The sequence below is a fragment of the Dryobates pubescens genome, chromosome 21 (assembly GCF_014839835.1).
Source record: "Dryobates pubescens isolate bDryPub1 chromosome 21, bDryPub1.pri, whole genome shotgun sequence".
Classification (NCBI taxonomy): Eukaryota; Metazoa; Chordata; class Aves; order Piciformes; family Picidae; genus Dryobates; species Dryobates pubescens.
This window is the reverse complement of record NC_071632.1, coordinates 2,487,085-2,505,445: the sequence shown is the minus strand read 5'-3', so window position 1 is coordinate 2,505,445 and position 18,361 is coordinate 2,487,085. Positions and strand designations below refer to the sequence as shown.

Below are 18,361 nucleotides of genomic sequence, written 5' to 3'. Positions count from 1 at the left end.
CAGGGCTGAGCCTTAGTCCCAGGTGAGAAAGAGAACCTGGATTGGTAACTGGCACTTTCAGTACCCAAACACTGAACATGTTCTATGGATCTCATGATCTAAATCCATGGGAGAAAACATGGCCAAGCTGAACAGTTTGGGAAAAACACTGAGCAGAATAAAGAAAGAAACAATTCTTGCAGAAGGGGAGAGGTTTATAAACCACCTAACTCTATTTAGGTCAAAACCTGATGATGAGCTTGAGACAAAACAAAGCAGTGGAATATTTGAACCTATTTTACCAGCATTAGAGAGAGCCCCAAAATCAGGGCTGCAGGCCCCTTCCTTTTGGGTGAACTTCAGCTCATTTAGCACTGAATTTAAAAGCCTCACCAAAATACTTGGGCTTTGCAGGTTGCCTTTGATCTCTTCCCTCTTCGTGCAGTACTTTGAGGGATAATTAATGGAATGCTGGGGATCTGCATGCAGTGCTGCAGGTGGGCTGGGGCTCGAGGAGTGCCCAGAGCCAGCTGCATGAGGTTCAACAAGTCACAGTGCAAGGTCCTGCAGCGGGGTCAGGCCAATCCCAGGCACAAATCCAGGCTGGGGGCAGTGTGGGTTCAGAGCAGCCCTGAGGAAAAAGTTCTGGGGGTGTTGGGTGCTGAGCAGCTCCCCAGGAGCCAGCAGTGCCCTCCTGCAGCCCAGCAGGCAGCTGTGTGCTGGGCTGCAGCCAGAGCAGGGTGGGCAGCAGGGCAGGAGAGTGAGTGCAGAGGAGGCCACAAAGATGATCCAAAAGCTGGAGCAGCTCTGCTGTGAGGACAGGCTGAGGACAGCTCCAGCCCTCTGCTCATCCTCCTGGCCCTTCTCTGGACACCTTCCAGCACCTCCAGATCCTGCCTGGCACAGAGGCTCCAGAACTGGCCCCAGAGCTCCAGCTGTGGTCCAAGCAGAGTGGAGCAGAGGGGCAGAATCCCCTCCCTGGCCCTGCTGGCCACACTTCTCTTGCTGCATTTTCACCATGCCCTACTCAGCCACAGCACAGCTCCCCTTCAGCCCAGACATAGCCACATGCAATGGACTCTGAGGACACCAAGGAAATCCTCAAAGCCTTGAAATGTGGCTTTTTGGTGGTTTTTTCCCCCCTGTTTAAGACAAGAAATGTAGCAACCCCCCCAGCCTTTATGCATTTGCATTGCTTGAACTGCTCTGAGAAAGAACGTTTCACCTCAGCGTTCAGCTCGGCAGCTTCCGTGGGCGATTTGTTTCCCTGGGGACTAGCTGCTGGCCTGCAGGTAGCCTCATCAGTTGCCTCTGAATTTTCTGTCCCTGGCTGACTCCAGCCATGTGCCCATGGCCCCACCTTCCTCCCACTAAGCTGCGTGCCAAAGTGAGTCAGCAAAATCTGCTCAAGCCTTCTCCAGGGAAGCAAAGCTTACATAAACCCCAGGCAGCTCCCAATGGCCAGAAGGTGGATCTTCCTCACAAGCCTTTGGGGTTTTATTTCCCCCCCGTTTGGACAGCTTGCAGATGTGCATCTTCTGTTCAGCCCAAACAACTCAGAAACCCTAAACCAGAAAAATCCAGATTTTGAAAACCTCTCAACTCCTCCTAAGGCTCTGCCATGGAGTGCTTCATTACTGTGTTTTTCTCTGCAATTTGAGGTGTTTTCCCTAGCTGGAAGGCAGGAGAATGGCTGTCATTAAAGTGTTTTCATTAGGCATGTGACACAGTTCAACAGCTCTTTCTCTCCCCTTAATTCACCATCATTTCCCCCTCCACCGCTGCATTATTCATCTGTGTCATCCTCTCCCAACGCCTGTGACAAATACAATTAGTAGTGACTTTATTTAGGATCAACACTTCCACTCCCAACACTGAAAGGCAAAAGGAAAGCTGAAGCAGCTGTGTCACTGGGCTCTGCCTGGCAGGGGGAAGGAGGAGGAGCCATGGGGAGCAGAACCCCTGTGCTCAGCACTGCTTAGGCCACACCTTGAGTCCTGTGTCCAGCTCTGGGCTCCTCAGTTTAAGAAGGACATTGAGAGACTTGAAGGTGTCCAGAGAAGGGCAACAAGGCTGGGGAGGGGTCTGGAGCACAGCCCTGTGAGGAGAGGCTTGAGGGAGCTGGGGTTGCTTAGCCTGCAGAAGAGGAGGCTCAGGGGAGACCTCATTGCTCTCTACAACTACCTGAAGGGAGGTTGTGGCCAGGAAGGGGGTGGTCTCTTCTCCCAGGCACCCAGCACCAGAACAAGAGGACACAGTCTCAAGCTGTGCCAGGGGAGGTTTAGGCTGGAGGTGAGGAGAAAGTTCTTCACTGAGAGAGTCATTCGCCATTGCGATGTGCTGCCCAGGGAGGTGGTGGAGTCCCCATCCCTGGAGGTGTTCAAGAGGGGATTGGATGTGGCACTTGGTGCCATGGTTTAGTCATGAGGTCTGTGGTGACAGGTTGGACTTTATGATCTTTGAGGTCTCTTCCAACCTTGGTGATACTGTGAGACTGTGACCTGCCGCCTGCAGGACACAGCACTGGGGACACGCAGAGGCCAGGTAGCACCAAGAGAAGTTCATGGAATCATAGGCTTGGGCAGGAAGGGACCTCAGAGATCATCTACCCCACCCCCCCTGCAGTGGGCAGGGATGCCTCTCAGTTAGACTTGGCTGCCCAAGACATACACTTTTAGAATGGTTTGGGTTGGAAGAGACCCTAAACACCATCCAGTTCCAACCCCCTGCCGTGGGCAGGGACACCTCCCACCAGCCCAGCTTGCTCAAGGCCTCATCCAGCCTGGCCTTGAACACCTCCAGGGAAGAAGCAACCACAACCTCCCTCAGCAATCTGTTCCAGCATCTCATCAACTTCACTGTAAAGAATCTCTTCCTGATCTCAGTCTGCCCTCTTCAAGATGAAATCCCTTCCCACCTCATTAAGTGTCCTGTGTTCCGGGGAGGTGAAGGACTGAAACACCAAGGAAGACAGGGAAGGATTCTGTGTCATGTTTTAGCCCTCTGGAGAAGAGGAGACTGAGAGGGGATTTAACAAATGTTTATAAATATCTGAGGGTCAAGAGGAGGGGAAAGGCTCTGCTTAGCTGCACCCTGCAATAGGACAAGGGGCAATGGATATAAACTCCAGCACAGGAGGTTCCACCTCAACATGAGGAAGAACTTCTTCACTGTGAGGGTTTCAGAGCCCTGGAGCAGGCTGCCCAGAGAGGTTGTGGAGTCTCCTTCTCTGGAGCCTTTGAAGACCCATCTGGATGTGTTCCTGTGCTGGATTCTATGGTCCTGCTCTGGCAGGGGTTGGACTTGATGATCTTTGAAGGTCCCTTCCAAGCCCTGACATCCTGTGAGCCTATGCTCCTGGGTCAAGCCTCCTTTACAGAGCTTTAACCATTTCTTCCACATGCCAGCACCAACTGTATGCAGTACTTCATTAAGCAGCAAATGCAGAGAACATGTTATTTAACATTGCTGCTGTAAATATCACACCAGCCTAAATATCACACCACTGTAGCCACTACACACAATCATTGCCATACATTACAGCCTGGAATGGTGTCTGAGGTCTGACTCGAGAAACAAAGCTGCTAACGCAGTTCCAGCTTTAAAGCACAAAGGATTTAAACCACTCCTGTTGTGTTTCCTCTACGATGGCAATTACCCATTGTTAGAGCAGGTTGATCTTGGCAGTGCCTTTGCTGTTTGACTGCTCACACGTCGTCTTACAGCCTCAGACAGTGTCAGACCCAGAGCCTGCATCTTATGCCAGCTGGAGCGAGAACATTGCTTTGCTTTGATGTATCGAAATACAGCTTGAAAAAGTCCAGGCTCTGCGAGCAGCTTCTCCACAAACTACAACGGCAGCTGTGCTAGAGGTCATGAATATTACATAAGGGCTGTCCATGCATCGGGGCCAGCAGCAGTGAGCCAAATCCCCATAGCAACACTGGCATAGATTTACTCGGCGCTGGGAGATGCATCGGCACAGCAGCGAGCGCTGCACCGCTACCCTGAGCGGCCTGCCAGGTATTACTGCTTCAGCTCTTCCCCTGAAGGCTCTGCATTGCCTGATAAGATTCAGTACTTCACCTGAATTTCAGGGCAGTCTTTATAATCAGAGTTGTCAGGGTCGGAAGGGACCTCAGGGATCATCCAGTTCCAACCCCCCTGCCATGGCCAGGGACACCTCACACTAGATCAGACACATCCAGCTCGGCCTTAACCAACTCTAACCTGAAGGCGAAGACATCTCAAACTAGCCAAAGCAACCCTGATAACAACCCTGATAATCCTGCCTGTGATCAGCAGCAGCTCCAAGGCACAAGGTAGAAGGGAAGCAGCAGGCTACTTCTGTTGAGTCTCTGCTATACTGATCCCAAGGCAGCACAACCCAACTTCAAGAGACATTCAGCATCTTCTACAGTTGACAAATCCCAGCAGCTCATCAAAAAGCTCTTATGAAACACCAGTTACCAATTCCACTCCCCAGAACACATCTGTGACTTCCCTCTTCAGGTTTTCTGGCCCAGTGCAGCTGCCTGCTCCTGCACTGCTGCTGTGTGTTATTTCTGGAGCTGGCCCCAGCCATGTGAGGAGGTGCACAGCTCAGTGATGTGGACTCCTGAATTTTCTGCAAAACCCTTGTGAAACAGGTGGCATAAATGGACAGATGCAATTCTGGCAGTGGGAAAGGCAACAGAATAGGATAGGGAGAGAGAAAGGGAAATAAAACCCAAGGCAAAATGGAGGAGAGGAGTCAGAGAGGAACAGGTTGCCCGGAGAGGTGGTAGAAGCCTCATCCCTGGAGGTTTTGAAGGCCAGGCTGGATGTGGCTCTGAGCAACCTGCTGTAGTGTGGGGTATCCTGCTCATAGCAGGGGGGTTGGAACTGGCTGATCCTTGTGGTCCTTTCCAACCCTGCCAATTCTATGCTTCTATGAAAATGAAAGAGAAATGTGGGTCAGGTAAATGTGAGGAGGGAGATTAGAGTGTGTTTAAATATGGAAAAGGAGGAAAACCAACAGCAGCCTGAGATCTGGCAGATAGCACACACACAGAAAGAACAACTGGAATGCTGAGATAAAGAACTGCTAACCCACAAGGTGAGCAGTGTTTCCACAGGTGCAATTGTACCTGAAGATACAGCAGGGCTGGAAGGAAAACAAGCCCACCCCCTGCCACTGCTCAGACCCTCACACCCTAGGTGCATCTGGTGGAAAACAAACTCCACTATCAACTCCACATTCATGTAGTGCTTCCTTCCTCAGCTGTCACTGTCTGCCAGGGGGATGGAGAGAGAAGGGAGAAATTGTAACAAGTCCTCCAGCATCTTACTCACAGGGTCATTTAACAGACAAACTGTAAAGTAAGCCAGGAAAGTCTTCAGGCACAAAACCAACAACAACAACAAACCCCTTTGTGACAGATCCTCTCCCTTTCATACGGCTTGTAGAGCCTGATCATAGAATTGTTAGGGTTGGAAGGGACCCCAAGGATCATCTAATTGCAACCCCTCTGCCATGGGCAGGGACTCCTCACACTAGACCCTTCACTGAACAGGATGAATAGGATGTCTGAGGGCTGATTTCTAGAACTGTAAGTTCAAGGGTGCCAGTTGGACACTGGAATCACCTCCCAAGGGAAGAGGTGGAGTCCCCTACACTGGTCAGTTCTGAGACTCAGCTTGCCAGGGTGCTGGGCCAGCTCATTGCAACCCAACAGCCACAGGCAAACACCCACAAGCACCTTCAGTAAGGACTCACAGCATGGCCCCAGTGCCTGCAAACAAATGGATATCTTCAACAGGAGGAGACTTGCACACACTGCAAGAGGACTGCTCTGAAATGAGCAAGCCAGTCAAGTGCCTCTGATAGAAAACTGAAGCTGAGGGAGGGTTTTTTTCCCCCTGGAAAACATCTTTCCTGCTGTTGTGAGAGCATCAGAGGTCTTATGCTCTGTGTTAGCACATTAAAACCAGCAAGGGCTGTTCAGTCTGGAGAAGAGAAGGCTCTGAGGAGACCTTGTGGCCTTCCAGGATCTGAAGGGGGCTCCAAGAAAGCTGGGGAGGGACTTTGGAGGGTGTCAGGGAGTGATAGGACTGGGGGGGATGGAGCAAAAGTAGAAATGGGGAGATTGAGATTGAGAAGAAGTTGTTCCCCATGAGGGTGGTGAGAGGCTGGAAGAGGTTGCCCAGGGAGGTGATGGAAGCCTCATGCCTGGAGGTTTTTGAAGGCCAGGCTGGATGTGGCTGTGAGCAGCCTGATCCAGTGTGAGGTGTCCCTGACCAGGGCAGGGGGGTTGGAGCTGACTGATCCTTGAGGTCCCTTCCAACCCTATGCGACTCTATGATTCTATAGGGGATGAGATGCCAGTCCCTGGAGGCTTTCCTGAGGCCACGAAGCACCTGCTTACCTTTGCTTTTTCCAGCTGTGCCTGGGCTTGTCGCTCTGCCTCTCTGCGCACTGCTTCCCTGTCTTCTTCCAGAGACACATCTGAGTCGGATGGACGGCTGGTGTAGGAGTCCGCCGAACCCTGCTCGGGCACAACAACGGCACAAGTTGGTGCAGGGCTGGAAAAAACCCACAACAAAACAAACCCAAGAGAGCAGAAGTGGGCACACCTCTTGCCTTTGCTCTCACTCCTGCATCCCTGAGTAAAGAAATGAGAATAAAACATGAGTAACTGCCCCAGTGGGGAAAGTCACTCAGAGGAATTCTCCCTCTAGGTAAAGGGTTTCTTCTGGTGCCTTTCCAGAGGTGCAGGGGTCACTCCCAGTGGTTTATTTCCTGCACCATTCCCCTGCTTTTATTTGCCTGCTTTTCAGCAAGCAGAGCCAGTTGCTCTGTAGAGTTACAGCAGTGGTGCAGTGCAGGGCTGAAGGACGCACAGCAGCCTCAAGGATGGCTCCCTGAAAATGCTAACTCTACCCAGTGGCAGGATAAGCAAGGGAGCAGAACTTCGATAAGCAAAACACAAACCCCGTGTCAGGGATTCTCATTACACAGCATCCCTGCCAACAGCTTGAGCCTCTGCTAGCCATCTTTATTCCAAGGCAACCTCTTTACCTGACACACTTTCCCCATCAGCACTGCAAATGGCTGGTATCCATCTCTGCCCTTCAGCAAAACGTGCAAATGACCACAAATCAACTTCCAAGTAATAAAATCCGCCTGGACTCAAGGCACGTCCCCATCTCTCCCCGATGGAAGCAGCCACAGCGCCAGGAGAGCTCCATAAATAACGACAGCCTTGCTCTCCCTCTGCAGCTCCCCGCACACAAAACCAGAGTTCTGCTAATTCGGTCGGAACGAAAACAACTCTCCTCTTCCTCTCTGTCTTCTGCTCTCCCCCCCCCCCCCTGCCAGGCACGGAACAGAGGCTGATAAGGAAAAGGTATAGAGCTTACACAGATATCAGAATTCTTCAGACGTCCTCCTTTGGCTCTTTTCAGAAGCCTGATCCAGGTGGCCTTCATTAGCCAGACAGCTCAGTGATTGTCCGCAGCTGCAGCGCCCGGCACTGATCCCAGCAAACATGTGCACACTGAGCACCGCAGGATGCCCACCGCTCCTTTCCTATCCATGCTCTGCTCCCAGAGCCTCCCTGCTCTTCCCTCTGCCTTTCAAGCTCGCAGCCTCACCGCTTCCCAGCACTCTGCTGCGATTAAATTCGGATTTTTTCTCATGCCAGTTAAAAAACAAGATAAAAAAGGCAAAACCCCAAAAAACACCACACACAAAAAAAAAAACCCAACCCCAAACCCCCAAACACCACAAAACAAAGCAGAAAACCAACAAAACCAAAAGGACCACCACCAAAAAAAAAAATCCCCCGCCACCCCCACACCACCTCCAAAAGGCAAAACACAGCAGGCTTCAGGTGAAGGTAGTGAGAGAGGCTTCAGTTGATCATCAGCTGAAGATCAATCACAGAAAAAATACCCGGGGCTTACTCCTCTCTGCTTGGGGAGGGGTGGGAGGGTGGAACTGGCTGTTAAAAATAGTGCTTATAAGAGAACCTTTTAAAATCCTGTGCAAAATGTATGCAGTGACATTTGCGAGTGCAAAGTTCATCCCATCTCCTCCTAGCTGGCTGGGGGTGGGGTACCGGCGCCGCTCGGCTCACTGGGCATGCTCCCTCTGTGCAGCCTCTTACGCAGATGCTCGCATCACACCGGCTCGCCAGCCTATGCCAACTTGCCATTTTGCATCTCAAGGGTAAACAGCTGGGCGAAGCAAGGTCCCTGCGAAACTGCAAGCTGGTGCGGCAGCTCGTTCCGGCAGCTGTCTGCCGCCAGCCGGGTGCCCGGCGCGCCGGGCTGCGCTCCCCTGCTCCCCGCCGCCCCTGCCCGCCGGCTCCCCTGCTCCCCGCCGGCTCCCCTGCTCCCCGCCGGCTCCCCTGCTCCCCGCCGGCTCCCCTGCTCCCCGCCGCCCCTGCCCGCCGGCTCCCCTGCTCCCCGCCGGCTCCCCTGCTCCCCGCCGCCCCTGCCCCCCGCCGCCCCCCGCCCCATGGCTCCGTCGCCAGCACTCACACATCACCCCCATCCAGCCCCCTGCCTGCCGAGCTGCCCTTTAACCCTCTGGTTCCTCCTTAGGGATTGCGGACATCGGCGGAGCAAAGAAGCAAAGCAGCTCCACACTGAACGCAACGACAGAGCCTAAGAGGGCCAAAGCCAAACGACACTCTCTGGTCGCTGAGACCACAACTCAATGCTGCCTCCAGTGAACCAACCCAGCATGAGGAGGAGGACATGGAACTGTTGGAGCAAGGGTGAAGGAGGGGCACAAAGATGATCCAAAGGCTGGGGCAGCTCTGCTGTGAGCACAGGCTGAGGGGTGTTCAGCCTGGAAAAGACTCTGGGGAGACCTTAGAGCTGCCTTCCAGTACCTGAAGGGATCCTACAGGAAGGCTGCAGAGAGACTTTTCCTGAGGGTGTCTGGAGACAGGACAAGGGGGAATGGTTTGAAGCTGAGGGAGAGCAGGGTTAGACTGGAGCTGAGGGAGAAGTTCTTCAGAACAAGGGTGCTGAGACTCTGGCACAGGCTGCCCAGGGAGGCTGTGGCTGCCTCCTCCCTGGAGGTGTTCAAGGCCAGGTTGTATAAGGCCTTGAGCAGCTGAGTCTAGTTGAGAGGTGTCCCTGCCCACATCAGGGGGTTTGCAGTAAGTGATCTCTGAGGTCCCTTCCAACCTAGGCTGTTCTAGAAGTTTATGATTTCTATATTGTACTTTCAGCCACAAACTGGCCTGGGACACACTAGGGCATGGTCAGCTCCAACCACACAACATTCCAGCTGTGTAACGAGAGTGAAGCTGGCTGCAGTGCCTGCATCCCCCAAAATCACACAGGTCCAGGGCAGAGAGAGAATAGATGGCAGCTGAGCACCTGTGGTCATGCTTGTGTCACAGCAGTATGTCCCAGCAAGGTCCAGTCCTGCCACAGACTGTGCCTGTGGTAACAAGACTGCCCCACCACAACGCTGCAGCAGCCTCCATACAACCACTGTCAGAGCAAACAAGAGTTCACAGAATCATAGTGCTAGGAGTTGGAAGGGATCTCCAGAGATCATCCAGTCCGAGCCCCCTGCCAGAGCAGCAGCACCCAGGGCAGGTCACACAGGAACACATCCAGGTGGGGTTGGAAAGTCTCCAGAGCAGGAGACTCCACAACCTCTCTGGGCAGCCTGCTCCAGGCCTCCAGCAGCCTCACACCAAAGAATTTTCTCCTCGTGTTGAGGTGGAACCTCCTGGGTTCCAGCTTGTACCTCTTGTTCCTTGTCCTATCCCTGGGCACCACCAAACAGAGCCTGGCCCCTTCACCCTGACCCCAGCCCTCAGCTATTGATAGACATTGATCAGATCCCTCTCAGCCTTCTCCTCTCCAGACTAACCAGCCCCAGGGCTCTCAGCCTTTCTTCACAGCAGAGATGTTGCAGTCCATCATCCTCACAGCTCTCTGCTGGACTCTCCCCAGCAGATCCCTGTCTCTTTCTTGAACTGTGGAGCCCCAAACTGGATTCAGAAGTCAGGGTGTGCTCTCAGCAGGGCAGAGTAGAGGAGGAGGAGAACCTCCCTAGAGCTGCTGGACACATTTTTTTCCTGATGAAAAGTGAACTCTTGAAGTGTTGTCACTGAAGTGGCAGTTGCAATTAAAGGTACATTTTAACTTGCCACATGTTTGATCTTTCCCTTTCCTGAAGCCTGTAATAGTCACAACATGGAGTTTAACAACCTGTTGTTGAACTGACATACAGAATCACAGCATCAACCAGGATGGAAAAGACCTCAGAGATCACAGTATCATAGTCTCACAGTATCACCAAGGTTGGAAGAGACCTCGAGGATCATCGAGTCCAACCTGTCTCCACAGACCTCATGACTGAACCATGGCTCCAAGTGCCACATCCAATCCCCTCTTGAACACCTCCAGGGATGGGGACTCCACCACCTCCCTGGGCAGCACATTCCAAGGGCCAATCTCTCTTGCTGGGAAGAACTTTCTCCTCACCTCCAGCCTAAACGTCCCCTGGCACAGCTTGAGACTGTGTCCTCTTGTTCTGGTGCTGCTTGCCTGGGAGAAGAGACCAACCCCCACCTGGCTACAACCTCCCTTCAGGGAGTTGCAGAGAGCAATGAGGTCTCCCCTGAGCCTCCTCTTCTCCAGGCTAAGCAACCCCAGCTCCCTCAGCCTCTCCTCACAGGGCTGTGCTCAAGGCCTCTCCCCAGCCTTGTTGCCCTTCTCTGGACACCTTCAAGTCTCTCAATGTCCTTCTTAAACTGAGGGGCCCAGAACTGGACACAGGACTCAAGGTGTGGCCTAACCAGTGCAGAGTCCAGGGGCACAATGACTTCCCTGCTCCTGCTGGCCACACTATTCCTAATGCAGGCCAGGATGCCCTTGGCCTTCTTGGCCAGTCAAGTCCAACCTAGTTGCTGATACCCAACACCTCCTGACAATTAAACCATGGCTCCAAGTGCCACATCCAAGCCTTTTGTGATCACCTCCAGGGATGGGGACTCCACCACCTCCCTGGGCAGCACATTCCAGTGGCCACTTACTCTTTCTGGGAAGAACTTTCTCCTCACCTCCAGCCTAAAACAATTACTCTCTGAGAGAGACTGTGCTTACAGAAGTCCAAAGGCATCTGCCATGTTACCATGGTCTTCAAAAACTGCTAAGGCAGGAGGAGCAAAATTGAAATGAAAACACTTCCCTGGAATCCTGGCGAAATCTTGTCCATTAGGAAGATTCCCAGAAGCCCTGCAATGAACCCAGGGCCCTTCCAATTGGACTGCTCTGTGAAATTCCCCTTTGCCACAACTTGTGGCACAGTTCCCCCCAGGAAGCAGTGGCAAATAACAAGGAGCAAAGAGAACAGAATCATAGAATTGTTTTGGTTGGAAGAGACCTTTCAGGTCATGGAGTCTGACCATCAACCTGGCACTGCCAAGGCATCACTAAACCATGGCCCCCAGCATCACAGCTACACAGCCTGTCATTAACTCCAGGGATGGTGACTCCATCACTGCCCTGGACAGCCTGTTCCAGAGCTTGACAGCCCATTGGGGGAAGGATTTGTTCCTGGAGTCCCATCTAAACCTCAGCCCCAGACACCATTTCCTCTCATCCTGTCACTTGTTACTAGTGAGAAGAGACCAACCCCCACCTGGCTCCAACCTCCTTTCAGGGAACTCAGGTCTCCCCTTGGCTGTCTCTTCCACAGACTAAGCAGCCCCAGCTCCCTCAGCTGCTCCTCCCCAGCCCTGTTCTCCAGACCCTTCCCCAGCTTTGCTGCTCTTGGGACCTGCTCCAGCACCTCAACATCCTTCTTGTAGTAAAGGGCCTGAGACCAAACACGAGGTGCAGCCTCCCTAGTGCTGTGCACACAGAGCTGATCTCTTCCCTGCTCCTGCTGGCCACACCATTGTGATACAAGCCAGGATCCTACTGGCCCCCTTGGCCACCTCAGCACACTGCTACCTCATACTCAGCTGGCTACTGACCAATACCCACAGGTCCATTTCCAGTGGGCAGCTGTCCAGCCACTCTTCTCCAAGCCTGGAATGTTACACAAGGTTGTTGTGATCCAAGTACAGAACTTGGCACTTGGCCTTTCACACCACTGGCTGTGGCCCATTGATGCAGCCTGTCCACATTCTCCTGCAGAGCCTTTCTGCTGAGACCCCATCTGGAGCTCTGGGGCCAGTTCTGGAGCCTCTGTGCCAGGAAGGATCTGGAGGGGCTGGAAGGTGTCCAGAGAAGGGCCAGGAGGAGGAGCAGAGGGCTGGAGCTGCTCTGCTTTGAGGATAGACTGAGAGAGTTGGGGTTGTGCAGGCTGGAGAGGAGAAGGCTCCCAGGAGACCTTCTTGTGGCCTTCCAGGATCTGAAGGGGGCTCCAAGAAATCTGGGGAGGGACTTTTGAGGGTGTCAGGGAGTGATAGGACTGGGGGGATGGAGCAAAAGTAGAAGTGGGGAGATTGAGATTGGCTGTGAGGAAGAAGTTGTTCCCCACGAGGGTGGTGAGAGCCTGGCACAGGCTGCCCAGGGAGGTGGTGGAAGCCTCCTGCCTGGAGGTGTTTGCAGCCAGGCTGGATGTGGCTGTGAGCAACCTGCTGCAGTGTGAGGTGTCCCTGGTCATGGCAGAGGGCTTGGAACTGGCTGAGCCTTGAGGTCCCTTCCAGCCCTGACAGTTCTGTGGTTCTATCCTTAAGCAGGTCAACACTCACCCAACTTGTTGTCATCTGCAGATTTACTGTGGTTAACTTTGCAGAACACTGATAAAGATATTCAGGAGAACTGATCCCCACTGTGACTGGCCACCAACTGGATTTAACTCCATCCACCACCACTCTTTGGGCCTATCCAGCCAGTTTTTTACCCAGCAAGGCCTCCACCCACCCAAGCCACCAGCAGCCAGTTTCTTTAGGAGGTTGCTGTGGGAGACAGTGTCAAAGGCTTTACTGATTTCCAGGTAAACAACACCCACAGGCTTTCTCTCAGCCATTAAGTGGGGTCAGCTTGTCCTGGAGGTTCAGTGTAAAGGTAAAGTCCTATTACAGTTGAGCCAAAAGTAGCCTGTGGCCAAACCCACTGAAGTCATCACACCAGTAAGAGAAGCAGACAATGAGATGAAGAACCCCCCCCAGAGGTGCAGTCACTCTCTGGGCTCCCTAGACCCGGTGCTCAGCTGGTCCTCCCCCTGTCACGAAGCACAGACACCTAATTCCTACCTCCCTTAAGGAGGGAAAGTGCCTGCTGGGTCAGGCTGGAGTTGCTGAAACTGGAATTCCACCTGCCAGGCCACAGAGGTCATTGCCACTGCTGTCTTGTTGGCCACAGTCCCAACACACATCCAGCAAACCATGGTGAGCCAATTTCTGGTGATGCTATTGATAAATCACAGCCATCAAGCCCAACATTACACTTAGTTTCCCAGTGGGATGGGCATGGGCATCTCAGTGTTCTGTGGAAAAGAGAAGCTGGCAGCTTCTTCACTTCTCAAGCATGGAAAACAAACTGGAAGGCCTAACATCAGGGCAATGGAAGACAAGGAGGACACACGACTGCCATGAATTCACTTTACAAACTACTGAATACTTTTAGATGAGCTAAGAATACATTCAGAATCACAGAATAGATCTGCCTGGAAGAGACCTCCAGGCTCAGCCAGGCCAACCCCCACCCAGCACTGCAGGCTCAGCACCAAACCATGGCCCTAAGCACCAGCTCCACACACTGCTTCAACACCTCCAGGGATGGGGACTCCAGCACTGCCCTGGCCCTCAGGCAATGCCTGAGAACCCTTCCAGGCAAGAAAGATTTCCTAGCAGCCAGCCTGAACCTCCCCTGGGGCAGCTTGCAACCATTGCCTCTGCTCCTGTGGCTTGACACCCTCACTGCAAAGAATTTCTTCCTAATCTCCAGTCTAAATCTACCCTCCTCAGGCACCAATCCATTCCCCCTCATCCTATCACTCCCAGTCCTTGTCAAAGTCCCTTCCCATCTCTCCTGAAGTCATCTCTCAGGTACTGGAAGGCTGCTCTCAGGTCTCCCTGGAGCCTTCTCTTCTCCAGGCTGAACAGCCCCAGCACTCTCAGCCTGTCCCCACAGCGGAGGTTCTCAGCCCTCTGATCACCCTCATGGCCTCCTCTGGACCCTCTCCAGAAGCCCCAGGTCCTTCTTGTGCTGGGGGCCCCAGGACTGGAGGCAGTGCTGCAGGTGGGGTCTGAGCAGAGCAGAGCAGAGGGGCAGAATCCCCTCCCTGTGCTGCTGCTCTCCCTGCTCTGGCTGCAGCTCAGCACACAGCTGCCTGCTGGGCTGCCAGGGACCACTGCTGGCTCCTGGGGACTTTGTCATCAACTGACACCCCCAAGGCCTTCTCCTCCACACTGCTCTTGAGCCACTCCTCAGCCAGCCTATATCAGTGCTTGGGATTGCCCTGCCCCAGGTGCAGGACCTTGCCCTTGGTCTTGTTGAACCTCCTGAGGTTGCCATGGGCCCAGCTCTGCAGCCTGTCCAGGTCCCTGTGGATGGATCCTTCCCTCCAGTGTGTCAACCATCTTGAAGGTCCCTTCCAACCCCAATCATTCTAGCAGTCTATGAATTGTGTGGAGTGTTTTGGTGTGAGGGGTTATTTTGGGGTCTGTTGTTTGTTTTTTCCCTGATAAGGAGCCTGGCACAACTGTGTAGCTGCTTCCTGGCTGCTAGACCCTAGGCTCCTGCACACCTCAGGGTATTATGAAGACTCTGTGTTCATTCAGCTGTCCATGAGATTAGCACCTTGGAAACCTGTGCATGTCGAGCTGGGCACTGCCATCCAGCTTGCTAAAGTCATGTAAAGGGTCAAGAGAAAACTGTTGTCCTCTATAATCTCCTTTTTAATCACATTGCCACCCTTAAGCTCCCAGCTGTTCTGCAGTGGCACTCATCCTGTGCTCTGAGCCTCCTCCCCTAGCAATGCCAGCCTGGCTCTAAACAGCAGTGACAAAGTTCAAACCAACCTTGGCTTTGGGTTCTACTTGCAGACCTAGCAGAGGAGTTGGGTGACTGCTGGTAGCCCTCCTTGGGTGGCAAATTTGGGTGAGCTCAGTTTGACAGCACTTAAGTGAAAAAGTGAGCCTATGGCCAAGCATGGCAGAGCCCATGCCAAGGAGCAGAGAGGACATCAGGAGCAGACTTGGCAGTTGGCAGGCTTTCAAGTGCTCATGGCCCTTACACAAGGGCTCAACAGTTCCTGGTGTATTTTATAGAGTCATTGAATGGTAGGGGTTGGAAGGAGCCTCTGGAGATTGAGTCCAACCCCCCTGCCAAAGCAGGATCACACAGGAACACACCCAAGTGGGTTTGGAAAGGCTCCAGAGAGGAGACTCCACGACCTCTCTGGGCAGCCTGCTCCAGGGCTCCAGCAGCCTCACACCAAAGAACTTCCTCATAATCTTGAGGTGGAACCTCCTGGGTTCCAGCTGATGTCCTCTGCCCCTCATCCTGTCACTGGGTATCCCTGAAAAGTGCCTGGCTCCATCCTCCTGACAGCCACCCTCAGATATTGATAGACATTGATAAGGTCCCCTCTCAGCCTTCTCTTCTCCAGACTCAACAGCCCCAGGGCTCTGCCTTTGCTCATCAGACAGATCTTTCAGTCCCTTCATCATCCTCACAGCCACTGCTGAACTGCCTCCAGAGTTCCCTGTCCCTCTTCCACTGAGAAGCCCAGAACTGGACAACTGATTCTCTGGTTGTGTGGATCATGTGTTTCAGGTTGATTAGTTGATGATGAAACAGGACGCTCTCTATCTCACATGCAAACTGGCACTTCCAGCTGGGAGAAGAGACCAACCCCAGCCTCACCCCAGCCTCCTCTCAGGGAGCTGTGGAGAGCAATGAGCTCTCCCTCAGCCTTCTCTTCTGCACACTACACAACCCCAGCTCCCTCAGCTGCTCCTCATATGATGCCTTCCAAACCCCTCAGCAGCCTCAGTGCTCTTCTCTGGAGCTATCTAATCAGCTACATCATATCAAGGAACCTAATCATTTATTCTTAAAGAATAAAAATTGTTATTCCTCCACCTTCTAGATCAGAAATCCCCTTTGCTCCTGCTGACAAAGTGCCAGAGCAGGGGGAGGGGGGGGGTGAAGTTCCCTCCCCAGCATTACCTTTGCCAGAGCAGCTCAGTCAGAAGCAAATGCAGCTGTATTTACAAGCAAGAGCTCCACTCTACAGCAGAGTGCAATGAGTGTGAGCAACATAGGCAGGAGGTACAATATACAGAGGTTGGACAGCACAAGGACCCCCTGGCCAAGGACCAGGGCAAGCTGCCAGCTTCTCCCTCCCTGCCCACCCTTACCCCCCTGTACAAAAGGGACAAGAGAAAGGAGCAGAGAAGTTAGCATTAGCCAAGGCCAGCCAGAGCAGGTTAGATCTCCTGAGCAAAGGAAAGCAGCCAGAGAAGAGAAGAGAGGAGAGGAGAAGGGAAGAGGGAAGGGAAGAGGGAAGGGAAGAGGGAAGGGAAGAGGGAAGGGAAGAGGGAAGGGAAGAGGGAAGGGAAGAGGGAAGGGAAGAGGGAAGGGAAGAGGGAAGGGAAGAGGGAAGGGAAGAGGGAAGGGAAGAGGGAAGGGAAGAGGGAAGGGAAGGGAAGGGAAGGGAAGGGAAGGGAAGGGAAGGGAAGGGAAGGGAAGGGAAGGGAAGGGAAGGGAAGGGAAGGGAAGGGAAGGGGGGAAGAATTGCTCTGGTACAGCTCCTCTTGTTTCAGACATTTACCCAATGAATGTGTTTAGAATAATCCAATTTGTTTAGAATAATCTCCAGCCAGGCTGGAGCAGGGCCTGGAGCCCCTCGGCTAGAGGAGGGGCTGAGGGAGCTGGGGGGGTTGAGGCTGGAGAAGAGGAGGCTGAGGGAGACCTCCTTGCTCTCTGCAGCTCCCTGCAGGGAGGTTGCAGTGAGGAGGGGACAGCCTCTGCTCCCTCAGATGAAGAGGGCAGGTTGAGATTAGGAAGAGATTCTTTATAGTGAAGTTGAGGGGATGCTGGAACAAATTGCCCAGGGAGATTGTGGTTGGCTCCTCCCTGGAGGTGTTCAGGGCCAGGCTGGATGAGGCCTTGAGCAAGCTGGGCTGGTGGGAGGTGTCCCTGCCCATGGCAGGGGGTTGGACCTGGCTGAAGTTTAGGGTCTCTTCCAACCCAACCCATTCTAAGAATGTATGACTCCATCTACACTCCCACAGTGAATGACAAAGCCTGGTTACAAGGACTTGCAATCTAAAGGTCTGGAGCATATGAGCAGGGGGAAAAAAATAATGAAAGGCCTAAGAGAGGGCTGAAGGTAGCAGAGCAATAGGAAATAAAGCAGTTTGAAACACTGGATACCAGCATTATGACTCAGCCCTTGCATAACCATGGTGGGCTGTTGTTTAAGTGAGTTTTCTATATGTATTATGGCAGAGATTAGTTCTGTGAAAGCCTCTGCAGGAGGATAATCTGGTGGCTCTGTCTGTTCTGACAGGGATGCTCACACTTACAAAGCAAGAGAAATGCTTTTGAGGAAGAGAGCAACGACTGGCTACAAAGGAGGTCTCCCAGCCTATCAACATTTATCACCAATCCCATCACATCCTTCAGAGCTTTAAAACAAACAAACAAATCCCCCAAGATATCTTGCACCTGGAAAGAACAACCCCAGGGAGCACGAGGGGTTGGGGACTGAGCTGCTGGAGAGCAGAGAAGGGGAAAAGGACCTGGGGGTGCTGGTGGATGGGAGGTTGGCCATGAGCCAGCAATGTGCTCTGGTGGCCAAGAAGGGTGGATTAGAAGGGCTGTGGTGAGGAGGTCAGGAGAGGTTCTCCTGCCCCTTTACTCTGCCCTGCTGAGGCCACAGCTGGAATATTGTCTCCAGTTCCGGGCCCCTCAGGTCAAGAAGGACCTCAGGGAACTGCTTGAGAGAGTCCAGCACAGAGCCATGAAAATGATGAAGGCAGTGGAACATCTTCTTCATGAGGAGAGCCTGAGGGAGCTGAGGGCTCTGTAGCTTGGAGAGGAGGAGCCTGAGGATGACCTCCTTGCTGATGATCAAGATGTGCAGGGTGAGGACACAGCCTCAAGCTGTGCCAGGGGAAGTTTACACTTGAGGTTAGGAGAAAGTTCTTCCCAGAGAGAGTTGTTGGCCATTGGAATGTGCTGCCCAGGGAGGTGGTGGAGTCCCCATCCCTGGAGGAGTTCAAGAGGGGATTGGATGTGGCACTTGGTGCCATGGTTTAGTTGTCACGAGGTGTTGGGTGACAGCTTGGACTTCATGATCTTTGAGGTCTTTTCCAACCTTCTTGATTCTATGATTCTATGAGTGCCCAGAGGCTGGAGCCAGGCTCTGCTGGGTGCTGCCCAATGCCAGCACAAGGGG

The 18,361-nt window shown here is 53.1% G+C and overlaps 1 protein-coding gene across 6 annotated transcripts in view; it reads right to left on the bottom strand.

Moving 5' to 3' along the window:
- The window catches only part of CACNB2 (calcium voltage-gated channel auxiliary subunit beta 2), a 336,701-nt gene that overhangs the window by 101,959 nt on the left and 216,381 nt on the right, over positions 1-18,361 (bottom strand). For 4 of the 6 annotated variants that reach the window (XM_054171152.1, XM_054171153.1, XM_054171148.1 and 1 more), the window contains one exon: positions 6,387-6,506. In XM_054171152.1, the coding sequence (XP_054027127.1) occupies positions 6,387-6,506 (120 nt within the window). Of the gene's footprint in view, positions 1-6,386; positions 6,507-7,380; positions 7,667-18,361 lie in introns of those variants that run through there. The other 2 variants (XM_054171149.1, XM_054171151.1) reach the window with 1 other exon arrangement.